The sequence below is a fragment of the Cinclus cinclus genome, chromosome Z (genome assembly GCF_963662255.1).
Source record: "Cinclus cinclus chromosome Z, bCinCin1.1, whole genome shotgun sequence".
In the NCBI taxonomy this organism is placed as follows: Eukaryota; Metazoa; Chordata; class Aves; order Passeriformes; family Cinclidae; genus Cinclus; species Cinclus cinclus.
The window spans coordinates 33,087,032-33,105,865 of NC_085084.1; the positions used below are offsets into that span (position 1 = coordinate 33,087,032).

Sequence of the window (18,834 nt, forward strand, 5' to 3'; positions counted from 1 at the left end):
TATAAACCTTTCTAAATCCTGGGAGAGCAGGCAAACTCAAATTTCCTCTCCAAATAGTCTAGTGTTCTAAGTCAGTGAAATGGAATTACTCTTCAATTATCCCAGTGTTAAGAGAGAGGAGACTTGAACTCCACATATTTCAAAGATTAATTTGAGGGATTTTGTATTTTCCTTAAATGCATAATTTCTCCCACTAACTACCTTTTTACTAAGTAATCCCTGGCATGAACCATTTTTTTCCACACTTTATGCTAATGAAGGATCTGATTAAGGATTTATCTTTTGTGGAACATAGCAGGAATCAGCTAGGCAATATCCTGCTCTCTTCTGCATTAACCTGAGCTGTGTTGATACACAGATAGTCTGATGACTGTTGTCTATAATTCTCATTTTTTTCCCCAAAAGTGCAAAGCCTAAATGAAATTACACCTTGATGCAAATCTCCAATAGTCTTTATAACTCAGTCTCCAGACATCTTCAATGAAGAAAGAAAGCCTAGTCTGCCATTTAATCTAGTTTTGCTTATGATACTGTATTTTTATTACATTGATTACATGGATAAGTACTCAACAGACCTGTCCCAGAATCACAATACACCATGAATTCCTGTTCTTACCTGGTTTCCTGGTGCCCACTAAAAATGATGGAACCCCTGGGTTACAGAATCTCCATACATGAGATATTGGATATTGGAGATTGGACATGGAGATTTTTAGTTGTGTGGATCTTATATTGGACATATGCTTCCTTGTGTTTCTAGTAATTTATTGGAAGTTATGCGGAAGACCCACAACCAAAACCTCAAAATAACTCACATTTACGTCCTTGGAAAACTGCAGTTCTGAAGCTGTGCATTCACCCTTCCACTCCTTTACTTCGCCTATTATTGCTATACCTTTGCAACAGTGGGGAGAATAAAGAAAAAAAAAGTCATCACTGTAACTTAATATGTGTGAAAAAAGTGTTCTGGCAGCTGTATTTGCCATTAGACATGTTTTAAATTTGCCACCAGGAATAGGCCTGACTATAAAATTTAGTTATTTTACTAAATGGAAATTAAAACTTTAATAATGAAGGCTATATGGAGAAATTACAGTACAGCATGAGTTAGGGATGTCCTGCAGTACTGGCACACAGTGTTGCTCAAAGTTCCTCCTGCCTCCAAAACAAACCCCTTCTGCTGCTGCTGCATACTTAAAGCGTGAATCATCTCTGCAGTGGAACATGAATAACACATGGGTGGTCACAGCTGCATGGAAATCCCCAGCCCACTGCCATTTCCATGTACTTCACAGTGACATCTCTTGGCTTTTGCTGCAACCAGTTTATGAGCCATTCTCAGCTTGGGCCAGCAGGATTACAGACCATCATGGTCTCTAAAGTTCATTTTACTGGACCTGCACATGAAGATCTTTAAGCTTGCTTCTCTTTCCACATGATGGGTCTATGCTGTAGAGATTATCTCCAGAAATTACAGCTTTTGTTGTCACATTTATTATCTAGGAAGATGGTTTTTCTTAAGATCTTCTATATGGTAGGTTGGTCATGTTGCTCACATTGTGATAATGAAATGCTTTTAGAAAGATAAGGAAAAACAAATCTAAAGTTTTGGCAGATACAGTTATCCACCTTTCTGCAGTTTGCAACATGAATGCTGCTACCCAAAAAACACCCAAAAACAAAAAAACAAAGCAGCAATAACAGCAACAACAACAACAAAATGAGGCGGCAGCATGCTAGGATTGCAAAAAAACAGGCAAGGAAGTAGCTTTAGTTAAACATTTGACATGTATGACTTGTGAAAAGACTGCAAAGGAAAACCCTGAGCTTGCCTATATGTGTAGGGATCAGGGAAAGATTTCTAAGCTGTAGCATGTTCTCCAGCTCTTTAATATCTCCTATTATCCCCAGCATGTGCTCTGCATTAATTTCTGATGGCATTGAACCTGCTCATCCATCTGCTCTTTGTCAGTGTTTTTTAAGCACCCTTCTGAAAGCAACATGATTAGCAATTTGACAAGCTAGATGTCACTGTTCCTATTTGATCTGTTTTACTCCATCTCCTTAGTACTTCTACAAATTTCCTCTCAAGCAAAGGCAGCAGGCTGAAACAATTCAGCAGTTTAGCTGTCTCTGCATGGTACATAGGGGATGGTTCATTCAAACCTTACGGTTGAGGTTACAGACAACAAAATTGAAATATTCCACTGCCAAGCAGTCTGCAGAATTTGCTATGACACTTTGAGGGTCATTACTCTCTAGATTTTTAAGTACTTCAGTCATAACAGATTATCAGAAGAAAAAACTTTTTCTTGATAACAGTGAGAATCTTGGGTCCCCTCCCACGGGGCAGAAGATGTTGCCTGGAAGGAGATCAGTTCTTAGGTTAGCATCTCATCCTAGTACTGCAAGCATCCACAATGTGGAGAACAATCTGCCTGCTTGAAGAATATAAGCCTAGGAGGCATCACAGCTTGTAAAAGTTAGGATGCCAACAAGAATCTTCTCCACAGGGAGGTCTGGCTGTGCTGAGCATCTCTGGGTAGGCTTGGGGCTAGCACATTTACACAGGATTACTGCAAAGCAATGACTGAATGCAAAACACCCTCCTTGGTCATAGCAGCAGTATTGAGAATATATAGGAATTCAATTTACGTTCACTTTTAAAACTTTTATTAAAGAAGCAGACCAATTATTATATGTTAAAAGCATGATGAGTGCCTTAAACAGATTCATACTTGAACCACACCTGCATTGCAAGGACACAGAGCTGTGAGATACATTTTAACTGTTTTACAATCTTAAAAATAAAGACTACTGATAGAGATGACTATACATACTTTTACAGAAGCTTCTCTTTTTGTTTCAAAACATGGCCTACTTAAGAATAAGAAATAAAAACCTGATTCTCTGCACTGTATTGTAACTTTAAAGGAAGTCTACTTATGCATCATTCAAACTACAAAATCACAAGATAGATCCTGACAATTTGTGCAATATCTATGTACAGAAGTGACATTCAGGAAATAAAATGAAGAAATTAAGCTCTTTGGGCTTAAGTCTCAGTACATTTTAGGCAGTTATAGGTTTTCTGTTTGCATGGACATAAAATCCAGCCTTGGTGAAACATTGCAGGATATGCCAAAACATATACATGCCTATCAGGTACAGATATCAGTTCATGCCAGCACTTCTGATTTTTAGAACATGAATATTGATTCATGTCCTCATGTCGTCACGTATTTCTAGAAGTTATCATTCTAGAAGTGTAAAACAAATTCCAAAACTACAAAAAAATCTTTCTGGGAAATTAAATCAGCTAATATTGTTAAGTCTGCTAAACAAATAAAACATTTTTATGAATTTATTTACATGCAGGTGAAGTTTTTTTTTTGTCTAAAACTTCATGCAGAGTGAGACCGTTATACAAAAGCAGAAATATTATAAATTCTGAAAATGCTTTGCTCAGAGCAGCACTGCTATACAGTAGGTTTCTCTTGACATGGTCGTTATTGTAATCACAGACACACATTCCTCAGCAAACCTTGATCACTGCTGACGTGATAGCACATGCTACTCTAAATAGTACTGTTCTCAGTGCCCTGGATAGCATCTTGCTATTTAAATATATAAACACTGAAAAGGAGCTTCACCATCCTGTACTAGCAGCACTTGTTTGCCATTTTGGTATAATTGCTGTGAAGTTGCACATTCATGAAGAGCAAATTTTAAAAACCCCAAAAACCAGACTGAGTGATGTAAAGAAAATTCCATGGAAGAGAACCCAAACACTTTGTTTTATTTGTGCTACACACAGTTGAGCAAATATGTATTTGAGAAGTCTAGTATCTCTTGTCTGAAGGCACTGGAAGCCCAGGGTTCTCTAGGCCTTGTCTAACCATTGTACCATGTTTCAAACAACTCTACTGGTCCTTTCACCCTTTCACAAAGAGTTCTGTGTTAAGAAGGAAAGGGGAAGGACAAGAAAAGGACACATTTGCACCAACCCATCACCTACCTCCCTAACAAGAAGGATTAATAATCAGCAACTAGGTGCCTGAAGAGCTAAAATTATCCCTAGGCCAGACTCCAAGTGATGGCTGATAGATACGGAAGAGTGGAAAAACTCCACTGGGCTGTGGTCTATGCTGCTCAGCTAACTGCTGTGTGAACTAGAGGTACACACTGGGAAACAAGAAATAGACTTCCTTCATCCACTGCTTGAAAGAGGGACTACTTGGCAAGAGAGAAGTCTGAGCTGGGATGAAAAAAGTAATTCTTTAACAATTAACATGCTACACCCAGAGGAATCTGGAGAGAAGTGAGAATCTCCACTGCCTATGACCCCTGGGACTCACTGAAATTACCACAATCCAGCCAGCACTTCCTCAGCACAGCCTGCACTTTCTTCTAGAAGCAGGGAGCAAAAGTCTCATGTTACAGCTAACTCAACATATCACCTTCTCCTGGGATTACTCAATTTAACAAAATAAAGGTGAAGGGTTTAGAAACTGACAAGGCATGCACCCCAAGCTTCACAGCACTGATAGGTTACTGCAGTAAACATGCCTGGTGGTTCCAAATCCATTTCCACTATGTTCACCAGCTCAGCAACCTTAACAGTTTTGTGTTCAGTGATTCTTGGGACTTAGTAATGTAACTAAAAACTACTTTGCTCAAACTCAGTGAGCAAACTGGCTTTCCTGAGTGAATCAAGTTGAGTAGGGAATCCAGGAGTAGTCAAGAGACTCTACATTCTCGGATTTTTCATTCTCTTTGATACAAAAATTGTGAATTTTCTCTCCGGCAAAATATTAACAGAGCCCTGTATATTCCTGAATAATTTTACTAGTCTAATGTGAAATACTTCTTTTCTGCTGTTGCCTCCAACACCCACTCCCAGCAGCTCCTGGTGCATATGATCCTCAAGTTAAAAAAACAAAACAAATAAAAAAACCCCAGACACCTATTTCTGCCTCCTTTCTCTGCAGATCAGAGTAGTTCCAGTGCTCAATCACAGATGGGGAATGCAGCAAGTAAAAGTTATTATAAACAGGAAAGAGAAGCTATTTCTGCCAGACCCTCAATAAACTGTCTCTACTGCATTAGGTGCCAAACTTGGCCTCTTTTCCACATCCCTTATTTTTATCATTAAATATACTTTTCAACAACAGTGATTATACTCCTATTAAAGAACATATCTGAGCACTGAAGAGATAGCACATGACTGTTCAGATGAAGAACATATGCCACTATTTCCATGTTTATTTACTTAGCAGCCCAGGGTAGGAAACAGAGTTTTTGGTTAACTTAAGATGGCTGGAGGACATGCAATGGCTCAGGCCAGTAATCAGGCCATAAAAAGTGGTGGCTTTGCCAACTATTTTTTTTTTTACATATTGTGAAACTAGCCCAACTATCTCTACATAGAGTTCAGTAAGATGTTGTAATCTTGATGTTATAGTTCCTACTTAATTCCTAGAATCACTACAGATACTCATGTTTTACTGTGAAAAATGCCATAAATCCCATTCTCCGTTCCTCAAGCTAAACTCTTATGGAAACTGAGAGGATACCCTGAATTCTTTTAATATTATCCAAATATGTATAACAAAATAAAGTCTTGTTTATGGAAAGCAAGAGGACTAAGATAACAACTAAGTCAGTATGCTCAGTGCTAACTGCTGCTTGCTCAAGAAACATTTGGAAAACTGACTGCTTCTCACTTAATTTTCCTCAGTTTTCCTTTCCCCCCAACCCCATTCCATTGCAATATATAAAAGATATCCTTAAGAACAAATCTGACCCTTGCTAAAGCAGCATCTGCTGCAGGAAGTGGGTCACTTCAGATCTGAACTGAAGAAAGGATTTTAAAATACTAAGTCCTGTGCCAACAATGTGAATATTACTGCTGCAAAGGCTATGATAAAATGGATAAAAGATAAAAAAGATTATGTTGCAGTACCTTAATCAAATACACAGCCTCAACTTTTTTCTGTGAAGAACTGCCATTTAAAGCATTTCCGAAACATGCTTTTCATCTCCCATTAGACAGCCACTCTTCAAAGACCTAATTTTCTTCAATGCAAGAGTTCTCCCATAAAGAAGGAGTTCCAGGGCAGTGAGTCATAAATTTCCAAGGCCCCTTTATTCTATCAGTATTGACAAAACATGCTAAAGTAGCACCTGTAAGTTCCAAGGACTTTACTGAATGCCATTTGATTAAACTAGAATGAAATACCCTGTGGTAACTGCCAGAAAAGGAGCAAGGAAACGAGTGAGGTTGTCTCAAGAACTATCAGATTCTCAACCTTTCTGCACATTTAAGAAAATCTGTGCTCTGTGTCCCACTTCTTCATCCTCTTCTCCACTTCAAATGTAATTTTTCCACCTTGAAAAGGCAGAATCACTTGCTCTCTTTCTAAAGGGCAGTGAGATTCCTTGCATGTTTTGGGAGAAAGAAGGTCTGCCACACTTCCAGTCCTACCTTCTCCTTCAGATACGTGCTTTCTTTCTAAGCTCTTTTACCATAAGCTAGGTCATACACATCTTCAGACATGGAGAATAAGAAGGAAGGAACACTCTTTACTTCAATCTGAAGCAAAAAGGAAAAAATAAAAGTAAGCATCAATAATCTAAATAGACTAAATCACTGCTCAATGGACCCAAGACTTAAAATTATCAAACCACAGTGTTTTAGCTAGAAAATATTTCTAAATTGCACTTGATTCCCAATAGTTAGCTTCACACCATAATTAATGCTATCTAAAAATATCCCGATTTTTCCTGAGATAGAACCAAATTCTTGGCTAGCTTCTTGTACTTTTGCAGATTGTGAACCAGTGAGGGGTGCAAGTGACATTTTATAAACTACCTCTCTGATTATGAATGTATGAGGCACTACACTTTCTATTTCAATGTAGGAGGCTGCTCAAAAATTGCCTTAAAATAATGAGAAAAATCAATCTCTAACATCACTGGTAGTGAAATCTAAGATGTGACAGACAGTTTTGTGAAACATCACATTCATAGACTTTGAACTTATTACCTTTAATGCTTTCCTGTGCTACAGCCTTGAGGCAAAAACCAGACAAGTAACAGCTGTAATCCATCACCTCCATCTGGAGGGATAGGTAGGTAAAAACAAGCAGGGGAACAAGAAGGCAATAAGGACCTTCTTACAGGCTCTCAGAGTGCAAAGTTGCTTTCTTGTCTGTGACAGAGGGGAAGGTGCACAGGCAGTTAATAATGAAATGCTGTCGATGGCGAAGCACTATCAGGAGAGTGAAGACAGCAGAATCCCAGAGGCTGGCAAAGCAAGACACCTAATATTTTAGCTGGAATTGAGGGCCATACAAACTGTGCTCCTGGGACCACAGTTTAGCTTATTACTGCTTCTAACTCAAACTCCTCTGGCACTTAGGTTGGGAGAACCATTATCATGGGTGAGTTTTGAGCCCTTCACTACAAGGAAGACACTAAGGCACTGAAGTGTGCCCAAAGAAGGCTAGCAAAGATCAAAAAGGGTCTAGAGCACCAGTAGCTGAGGCAGCTGAGGATATTTAGCCTGGAGAAAAGGAGGCTTGGGGTGTGGGGGGAACATTATTGCTCTCTACAACTCCCTGAAAGGAGAGAGTAGCCAGGTGGGGGTCAACATCTTCCAAGAAGCAGGTTATAGGCTTGAAGGAAATGGCCTCAAATTGCACCAGGGGAAGTTTAGGTTGGATATTAGGAAAAATTTCTTCACCAAAAGGTAAAAAAGGTCAAGCATTGTGAGAGACTGTCCAGAAAAGTGGTGAAGTCATCAAACCTAGATGTATTGCTAGATGTGTAGGAAAGGTACTTAGGGACATGGTTGAGTGGTGGACTAGGCAGTGTTAGGTTAATGATCAGAATCAATGATCTTAGTGGTCATTTCCAACCTCAACAGTTCCACAATTCTATGAGTATTGAAAAGCAGTATCTCTGCTAAGTAGTGAAAAAGGTCGGCACGAAGTGAGCCCTAAGCTACTGTTACACTAAAGAGATACTGGCTGAGGGTCCCTCAGAGCCTAAGGCAAGTAAGATACTTCTCAGTTCAAATTTTGTGATCCCATTACTTCTGTTCTCAGGTTTGGACTGTGAGCGCAAGGTAAGCTACTGGTCCCACTTTAAAAAGCCATACATGAATGCAGCTTGGATACTCTCATTGGTGAAGTCAAGCGACTAATCAAAACTAAGTGTCCTTGCCTTTGTGCCATGACCTAGCCAGAACCCCTGTTCTGCCACTGAGACAATTTTTTAGTGTTTTTGGCCAACCAGGAAGAATATGGGTGCTCACAGAAGTGCCATGTTTCAAAAAAGGTATTGCATTTCATAAGGCATTTTGAATTTCCATTCAGAAATAAAAGAGATCAAAATTTATCTGTGTGTTTTACTCCTTTACAATTCACAGTGATAGAAAAACTCAAATGAAGGGGTTTGAAAGTGATGGCACATTTTAATACAAAGTTGAGGCGAAGACTTAGGTTCTAAAATGAGTAAAACATTTGCATTTCATGTGATACTCTTTGCCAAACTGAAAACAGAAATAGGCCTAAAGGGTCAGGATATGTTTAGGCATACATACTAATGCCTCTGTGAGACAGAAAATAATGCAAGTCCGAAAGAAACACCAGCTTAGCAACATGTAGCTCTTCTGGTATATGACTATGAAGCTTGGCAACCACTACTTACATCCTCTGCTGATACCATGACTCTTCAAAACAAGGCTACTCTGACTCCCATTTCTCCCCTTGTATTAGAAAACCTTAGTCCTGTGAACTACTGAGTTACTTGTCTGACTTCTGCAGTATTTTGTACTCCTGCAAGAAAGCCTCTCTTCCATACATTATTTCTTAAGACTCAAGGCACCATTGTCACAGGGGTAAGAGATGCAGAAGATTTAGACTAGCAATCTGCTGCATTTAAAGTTTCTAGAGCATCTCTACACTGGACTGGATGCCCCAAAGTGAGGATACACAAAGTTGCTGATGTCAGATGCACTGGTCTTGACTCCTATGATGCTAAAGTTACTGGAGCAGGCTTTAGCAGACTGGCATTCCCATGCCTGTATAAGCTTAATGGTATATTCTAAAGTCAGCAGGTGGGCTATGTATGAAATTAGAAATAGAAGGAGAAAATACAATAACAGGCCAGTGTTTTCTTCCAGAGCTCCAGAAATTTTTATACAGGCATTAAATCGAGAACACATGTCCTTAAATTAATATGATTTAAGTTATTCCCAACCCATCATGTAGGTGCTTCGGTGCTGCACCAGAATATTGTCTCAGCAGTTTTTAATACCAGCTATGTATATTTGCAGATATGAGTTCTTCTAGGGGAGCACAGTGAGAATATAGCAAGCACTTTTCTGCCATAAAAACAAAAACTGGAGCTGATGTGGAGCCTGACAAGTCAGAGCAATGCTCTCAATTACTCTGTGAAGTACTAACCAACAAACAGGTTGGAGTTAATGACCATATTCTGTGAAAAAAGACATGCAGTACTAATAGCCTCAACTGCCTGTACTTCTGGAATTTTTGTTTGAGAAACAAACCACGTGCTTCAAGAAGGTGGCCATTTTGCATGGTGGATACTTGCTAGCATTTAGGCAAAAGTTCTACCCTCTTTTTTTTTTTTTTTTTGCCTGTCTTCAGAATGTTTCTTTTGATGTCAGGGTGGGGGGAGCACGGAGCAGATTTTGTTAATGGCCAGGAGAAGGAGTCAGTTCCTAGATTGTTATGATAAGTACAGGTCTGAGTAAAATCAATACATCTGCCCATACCTACACACCTACACAGATGGTAGATTTTTGCCATTTCTCTATTTTTTTACACTGCTTTAAGCTTGCAATTTAGTGCCTAATTTTATTGGGTTTTCTTTCAAATCTGTCAGGTCCAAATCATATCTATATATCATGGCTAAAGACCATACATTAGATTAGACAATATATTTAACTACATTATACTCACTTCTGTAACATCAGACTTTCTCAACTCCCCACCAACCCCAAGGCTCATTCATTCTTCCCACTCTTATTGACTAAAACATTTTCTATTCAATAAATTTCAGACCAGGGAGAAAAAATTCAACTTCTCAAACTGCATTCAGTTGTTCCTTCTACTAAAACATCTGCACAGGAAGTGATGAGTTGCTGTTCTGGCTTTGTTTTATTCATGGTTACAAACTAAACCCTAGGGTTTTGGCCTGAAAATATTTCCATTTCTAAGCAGAGTCCTGATTCTGTTTTCATCAAATCACCAACAAATACAGTAAAAATAAAAATCCTGTTTGATGAAACTTATTTGTGCTGCTGCTTTCTCATTCCCTAGGTCCTGGATCACACTCCACTATGCAGACAACATTGTTTCAGGTTGAGAAATCTGGGCTATCTGCAGCAGATTTTAGGCTGATAGAGGAAAACATGGCTACTTGTAAGACAGTCAACCAAATATTCTGGCTTCTGAGTACTTGGTGGGTATAATCAGGTTATAATTGAATGTATATTATCTATGTGAAACCAACATGCTGTAATTCTTCTACAAGTTGAGTGGGCTTTTGAACTCTTTTCATCACAGTGCTTTTTCCACCATATGCTTCTCACTGTCCATGTTCTTTGCTTGAGTGGTACCAGAATCTGAAGTGCTTCTGGACCCCTGTGGATCTGAAGAAACAGAGAATGTGGCAGGGAGCAAGAGCACAACTGCAGAGGGCAGAGAGGGTTCTTCCCTGAAGTAATTGTGAAATGATCTGAGGAACCTGCCAGACAATTTTCTGTAGAGTGCACAGAGAAGTCAGCTGAACAGGACTGAGCCAAAGAGACAGCAGAAAAACAACCTTAGCCTTTCTGAGCCTAGAATGTTTATGTTCTTGTGACAAGTGAACAGTGGAAGAAGCCTCTATATTGCCTTTAGGATACACATCCCTTGAAAGCCTTTGCTTAGGTCAAAATCTGTAAACAAATGACATTTAGATGTGGGTTATAACCTGATGAGCTTTGTGCACTTTTGTTTCTATGTTTTCTTCTCCCTCTTAGCAAAACCAAGGCAAGTTACAGGTTTAAATTTCTGCAAATTGAATTTTATACATGCTATTAGATAATTTTGTTTAAAATATTAAAAGTACTTTTTTCTTAAAAGGGAAAGCACTTTGCAATATGCACTAGCTTGGGTAGAGTAAATATCACAGCATAAGTCAAGAGGAGGATTTTAAAAAGAAAGAAAATATTTCTACACTCCATCCCAATTTGAAGCTCATTCTGAGAGCTCAGAGTCAAATTTGCTTGACATGTGACAAATACAGTGTGTACAATCCATTAAAATCCAAATGCAGAGAGAGACACGGGGTGCCTGATTTTGTCACAGTAAGAGTGCTGTGCTTAAGTCAATTAAAGGAATCAGCTTTGACAAGACTTCGGTGGCAATTTATGATGCTGGAAATCCTGATACTCACAACCTCGCAGGCACTAAGACTAAAACTTGCAAGTTAATTGTAGTAGAAATTACTTTCTAGGAATTACTTAAGTCAGTGTGAAGCTTCAGAGCACCGAAAAGCCACCAGGAACAGAGTAGGTAGTTGTAACAAATTTTAAGTCTTGTAGCCTCTCTCCTCACTTCGGAACTTAACACTTTGCTGTATACTGTTATCTCATTTTGTCCTTGATGCATTGTTTCAAGAATTTCAATATTTTCTTCTCTAATACAAAAGCTACTAAAAAAGCTTAGAACTTAGCTTAGAATGCTAAGTTGTCTGCTTTTAATTTGTGAGATGGCACAAGTTCAGGAACAACATGTCTGTGAAAACATCCTGGCTATGTGTTTCTGAAAAACTAGTGAAAGTAAGATGACACTATATGATCCACAGAGGTAACCAAAGAATGTTTCAGTAGAAAACTTTTGATTAAGGAATTGAGGGGACAACTATTCCAATATGTGCTTGTTATGATGCCAGTCCCAATCCTAAAATAGATTCTCAAATGTACGAGACCACTTAAAGTCTTATCAACGACCCTTGTCAAATGGTTTGAGCCTCATCTTTTTAAAAATCAGTGACAACTGGCTGATGAACATTTTAAGAAGTTAAAAAAGGTTTGTCCAGGGCAAACTTTCTAACTACCACTTCTACCAGGACTTCACTACTGAAAAAAGATGTTTTCAAACCATGCACAATCTCAGTGAAGGTAAGACAGCCTGCTTTTCATTCTGTCTAGAGCCTAAGAGCAAAGCCCAGCCTTAGTAGTAAAGGTTTTGGTTTTCTTAGTTTCTGGGCTTTCTTTTTCTGCCACACTTCAGTTCAAAATTCAAGGAATACAAGTCACATGGTGCAGAGTAGGAAAAAAATAGAAACATTGTTACCCATATTAGCTATCATGTTTCTTACAATTTTTACTTTTTAAACAGAAGAGTTATATAGTTGATACACAATGCCAAGAGGCACTGCTTACTAAGACTTGATCCAGATCTCATTGATGCTAGTGGAGATACTCTTATCCACTTAAACCTGCTTGCCCAAACTACAGATATGGTGGGAAATCTCTTTTTTTTTTTTTTTTTTTTTAGAGAGCTCTCTGTCTGACTTTAGAGCTTGTTAAACAGTTTTTCTGATGGACTAAATCTGGATTTAAATTCTCTGCCAGAAATGTCCCATTTTCATAAAGCAGGTTGTACAGATGAGAAACAAACTACTTTGGTGTCAGAAGTCACTTAAAATAACAGCAAAGCTACAGTAGAATCATGCAGCAACCTTCATCTCTATTAAAAAAAACCTCAAGAACCCAACCAAAAGCCTCTCCTGAATATGCTGGCAATATACTTCTTTGTCTTCCAGTACTCTCAGTGGAAAACCACTGGAAAACTGATTTACATTTCTCCTGTACTCATCCATCATTTTTCTATTCTACTCTCACTAGAAAAGCACATTTACATTTCTTTTGTATTTAACCATCACGATGTTTCCTGAAACTCTCACCCATAAAGAGTCAGAAGATTTATAAAAAACAGAAAAAAAAATGCACAGAATAGCAGCAAGGAATATTTTTGCCAGTATTAATTAGGCATCAATTCAGCATTACTTAGTTACGGGCATTTTGCATCCTTTCTCCTGGTTTAGTTCCCTCCTCCTTACACGACATTTTTGTCATTTTGACACAGCATACTCACAATAGAACTTCTGTGTATTACCACAGATTGAAGGTTGCTCTGTAACAAAAGAAGACTAAATTACAAATAATAAAGTATACAAACATATCTCATCCCCCCCAGGGTTACAGAAGTGGGATCATGATTAAAGGAGGTGTTCAGTAAAAGGGGTGAATCACAAGTTGGCAGATGTTGTACACAAAGAAAGGTCTCTCCAGTAAGCCTTTTCTGTCTCTACACAGGTGAATCTAACTTCTAAGTCTTCCCAAACTGTTCAGGTTTTGGAAGCATTTCATTATTGCTTCATTAAGCATGTACATCACAATTTCCTTGCACAGCTGTTATCCAAGTTATTTGAAGTCATCTGATGTAAAACTTTTGTTTGCTTTCTTGGTTTTGTGTATCAAGATCTGTAGAGTTATGTGACACAAAATACCACGCCAGCAGTCATTTGACACTTTCTTCAAAGAAATGCCCCTTTTCCAATTTGTCAGTTTTCAATGGCTGCAGGTCTTACAAGGAGCCCTCTTTTAATGACTGTTGAGTTAAAAATGAATAATATTTCTCTGATTTAGAAATTTAAAGCAAAGGAGGAGAGAGGAATCAAGTCAAACTCCCACCCAGTTTTAAGATGCAGAATCAACGAATGAAAGCATAAAATAGCACTGCTTTGTGAGACAGCAGGAAGCTAAATTCTAAGGGCTTGAAAATCTGCAGTTCCATGAACTAATTCCAACCTTCAGATTCAACAGGCAAATTTAGCCTGAGATCTTACTATGCTTGAAGACATTTTCTACACTCTTTTTCACACTCCCTTTCTTGCTTTCTTTTCCCACCCTCTCTGTCAGAATCTCAGAGTACTGTTGGTGGTTCTCCTCCAGATCCATGGTAGGCACCCACTGAAGTGTATAGCATATATGTGTTGTTATCTCTGGAAGCCTTGGGACTTGAAGGAATCTTGAAAACTTAGTGAAAATTTCCAAGTACCCTCTTCCAAGTTCCAAGATGGTTGGCCAAGCTTCATTTATTCAGTAACTCCTCCAGGGTAGCTAAAGAAATACCTCCCATGGAGAAATATTGAGAAAGGGTGATTTAGCTTCTGAGGAGTGGAAGCACCTACCAAAAGGGAGGGAGGAAGGAGACAGCATTGCAGGAGAAATATTTACTTTTCTTTGACTAGATGATTTGACTCGCCATTGGAATTAATGTTCTTCCTGTGTGACTAAGGAAAGAACTACTAGTTGTATATTAAACTCAAAAGTTTTTTCTAATTAGAAAGATATCGAATTTACGAACATCAGGCTTGGTTTTGCATTCTCAACAGGAACAATGCTGAAAATTCCATGGAAAAAAATACTTGAATGAAAATTTGGTCCCTGGTTCAAGAAACCACAAAGTGCAAGTCTTCCCTGCCATGCTGGACCTCAGTTTAAAGTCTTCTCAGTGATGTGCTCTGAATCACTATTTGTAAAAAAAGGAAAAAAACCCTGAAGTTTTCACATGTTTTCATGTTTCATTGGAAAGGTTCTTTAGAAATCTAATCCATGTGGTGCTTTGAAGACAAGACTGTTGCCCTAGTAGCTATGCATATGATTACTGATATGATGCACATTCCAAAATAAAAGCCTAGGCAAGCTATTAAATATTCATACAGATGATGGAATTCAATAATTATACCCTAGCAGTGAGCTGTATATAAACAAAAGAATGAATAACCAGCCTACACTAGAAGAAATTAAGTTGTTCTGCCCTGTGAGCTTCACATCATCCTTATGTATACCTTGTCCTGCAAAAAATGTTAGACATTTAGTCCCACATGTTAGACAAAAGAAACTAGTGGTTGCAAGACAACAGTTTCCTAACCTCCCCAATAACTGGCTGTGCTTACGAGTAACTGGTGAGGTGAACTTGATGGGTAGTACCTTTAGTTGCACCATCTTGAACCTAGAAGGTCATCCAACCCAAGAGATCACTTACAACAGAACTTTCCAAAGACAGCCTTACTGAAAAAAAATTGTGGAAAACATCATGTCAAAGACACATTCTAATCTCGTAAGAGAAAGAAGAAGATGCAAATGGGGATCTGGGTATTTTTTTATACTCCTATGAAAGGTACAGTTGATTTAAACAACTCACCTTTTATTGATGAAATGGAATAAAGAGTACTAATGAAATATACAAGGTTTATTTTTTGCTGCCTTCTGTATTTTTCTTTGATTGTTGCTAGTTTGAACCTCAACATTTATATCAAGGAAAAGAATGAGAAGAAAAAGCAGAGAGTTACTGAAGAGGAGGTGTTTATGTACTCTGCAATACTTGGGAACTGGTTACAATCCTGCCTCCATTTTTCCTTTCACTCCTTTCTTTTGCCACAATCATCACAGATATCTCTGGCGACATGAAGTTCCCAGTGCAGGCCAGAAAGTTTTGTTTGGTTTGCTTTTTAAAGTAGAGAACAGTCTGTTCTTCCTTTAGTGGCACATCATCAACAGTACCACAAAGAGCAGGAGTGGGACACTGAATTTTTGCTTTTCAGCACAAAGCACATGGCTCCTATTTTATTTTACAGAAGATTTCTAGTGTTTTCTGGTAATTTTGAAAGTAAAAAACTGTAAGGATTTTTATGCTTTATTCTGATGCATCACATTTAAAACCACAAGCAAGACTAAGGTGGTATAATGAAAAGCAGAGCATACAGAAAATAATCACAGAAAAGAAACACAATAGCAAAAATAACAGATACTACACAGAAAAGCAATTTCCCTCTTAATTCAAATTCTTTTAAAAAAGCCTTATTGTATCAGGGAAACAAAGGCTAGTGGAGTATCTTCAGTTTTAGCCAAAAAAAACCCTAAAAATGGTCCAATTAAGTCCTGTCACTTTAAACTTGCCACAAATCCTGCACATTATAGAGTGAGGAAAAGTTAAGATGCATTCTTAAGATTCCTTATGCTTTACAAATCAGCAGCTATGCTCATATGTGAAATATTAAAAAACGGTTGGAATCCTTTTCAGAATAAAAGATTTCAAAATAGGCTATTTTTCCTTTAAAGAACACATATTGTCTATTTTTTTTTTTCTGTCTGTCTTGAAAAATACAAGAGTTGAACAGAGCATACATAAAGAAAAGGTTTGAGTTACTCAGGTCAAAATCTCCCTGAAACACATGTATGCAACTCCAATCACCATCACATACACAACAGATGGCTGCAATCATCAGCTTACTTGCAGTATGTCTAATACCACACCCTTCTACAAATGTATTTCAGAAGCACCTACCAAGGAAGCAAAAATTAAACTTTTGTCTGCAGCTGCAAAGTATCTGTTTTAAAAGATCTTATTTTTATGATTTTTGTGGCACTTGAAAGGTATGCTTACCCTGTCAAAAGACCCTTTAATGAAGAAAGGGCAACTCTATCATCCTGCTCTCTTTAAGAATAGCTTTAAATAATATTTAGTAACACAAAATACTGATAAAGGCAGAAATGCTGTATTTATGTTGGTCAGTATCTTACTATGGCACTCACTGTAAAGGAAAACTACGACAAAAGAAAAAATATGATGGAAATGTGGTTTTGTCTAAAACAAATTAGAATTAGAATTAAAAACAAGCAAAACGGAATAGTGCATCTGCTTGAGCTAATTGAGCACAAAAGAGAGTTGCAACCACTTACATAAATATGTTTCTGATCCAATGTGCCAGTGCTGATATTGATTCCTAACTGCATTCCTCTACTCATTTTTCATTCAAAACTCAATGAATTCCTGGTTATGTACTGAAAGAAGGAAAGGTGCTCTAGAGGTATGAGATGAATTACAATGTGATAATTGTAAGGGAATGTAATACAACTTTACAGACCAACTTCTGTAAAGAAGTGTAAACAGTTGTTATTTTAACCATACTTGAATGCAGACAAGGACTTGTCCAAAAATGACTTGTCCCCAAAGCAGTAATAAAACCAGTATAAGCAAAATGTCACAGTGACTCGTCTCTGTTTAGTGACTCACATGTTTTCTTCCTCTATAGTAACTGGAAGTCATCATGGGACAATTAAAATACATTTACATAACAGTAATTTTCACCCAGAATTTTTTTTGGCAAAGATCCACATGTATAGTTCCTCTCACAAATATGAAAGTTCAAAAACTGATCAGCAAAACTCACGAGAGAAAAATGTATTATGAGCACATGAGAACAAAAGGTGTTACCTCAGACTTGGTATACTCATAGTCATAAATTTACGGTGTGCTGTGTTTTAGAAAAGCTTTACTTTGACGGAACATTTGCCTTATTCTTAACTGTTTCCTGTGCATCTCCTTGAGCTATTGCTGAAGACAAGCTATAAGGTGAGTTTGATGCTAGAGCTATACTATGCCTTCAGCCAGAGAATTTTCCAGCAGCCTTGGATGCATTCTGATCCAGGTTCACAGCCATAAACCCAAACAGATTTTTAGTGCTCAGATAGATTAGATGTGTATTCAGAGCATACAGAGAAACACGAATACTGAGACATGAGACTCACCTGTGCACTCATGTTGAAGTCCTTTCCCGTAGTATCCTTTCTCACAGATGCACTCGAACTGGCCAGTGTGTGTGCCACATTTACAGCTTGCCATGATGTCACAGCAGTTTTCATTTGCCTCGCAGAGATATGAACAGTGAGATAAATCTTCTTGGATATAGCTGCCAGAGGGCAGGTCTGAAATGGTATCAATTTATTAACAAAGATAATTCAAAACAAAGCAACAAAAGTAATCCCACAGTCTTGCATTATACCACTAGTAAAACATTTGTTAAAAACCGTAGGCTCCACTTCTAAGTAGCAGAGTATGAAGCAGAGCCTTGCTATGCTCAACATGCAAAAGATTGGTGTCCTTATTCCAGAAAAGGTCTCACTGAAATTCACCCAGATTTTCTCCTTGTTTGAGTCTAACACTGCCAGAATGCAGTCTCATTCTGTGGAGACAGCTTTTCTCAGCTTTGGTGGATAGCATATCTGGCATCAGAAGAACATTTGGTGATGGCATGTAAAACCATTTGGACATATTATAAAATAAAAATCTTCAGCACATTCATGTAGACCAATCCAACCTTACCTGGAACAAACAGGCTGGCAACAAAGCACTAGAAAGCTTTATTTTACACTGTTATTCTAAGGTAATGTGTTTTCAAAAATTACAGCAAATAAATTCAAATGGCTAGTCCGATGCCTGTTCTAAGCCTGTTCTCACTTGCTTATCTAAACCTACCCTATTTTTCAGAAAGAACTTTTATTTTAGGATAGAGTAAATTAAAAGAACAATCACAGTCCAAACTCTCTTTCCATCTCTTCCTCTTTCCAGTTTTACTGTGTGTATAAGGTCATAAATACAAATTGTACTGACTCTTCTACAGAGGGATATAGGTTGGCTCTGAACAGGTTGCTGTTGCTGTGTGAGACACCCTAAAGGTAGTAAGTCTAGGTCTAAGGTGTACACTAGGTGCCTCTCGTACCTGACTAAAGGTTCATTCGTTCAAGCACAAGATACATTGGGCCAAAAGCATAATACGTTCTCCATAGAACAAAATGAAGGGCTGAATTAATATAAATATGTATGCACATCATCGAGGAGAATTTTGCTCTCACGTTTTTGGTCATGAGTTGAGCCAGATGAAGTTTGTCCTTTTAACTGAGGG

General features: G+C 38.0%; 1 protein-coding gene across 1 annotated transcript in view; it reads right to left on the bottom strand.

Moving 5' to 3' along the window:
• Positions 1–18,834, bottom strand: part of SVEP1 (sushi, von Willebrand factor type A, EGF and pentraxin domain containing 1) — a 122,752-nt gene that overhangs the window by 90,014 nt on the left and 13,904 nt on the right. Inside the window, exon 3 of the mRNA XM_062513220.1 lies at positions 17,681–17,857. Within this exon, the coding sequence (XP_062369204.1) occupies positions 17,681–17,857 (177 nt within the window). The remainder of the gene's footprint in view (positions 1–17,680; positions 17,858–18,834) is intronic.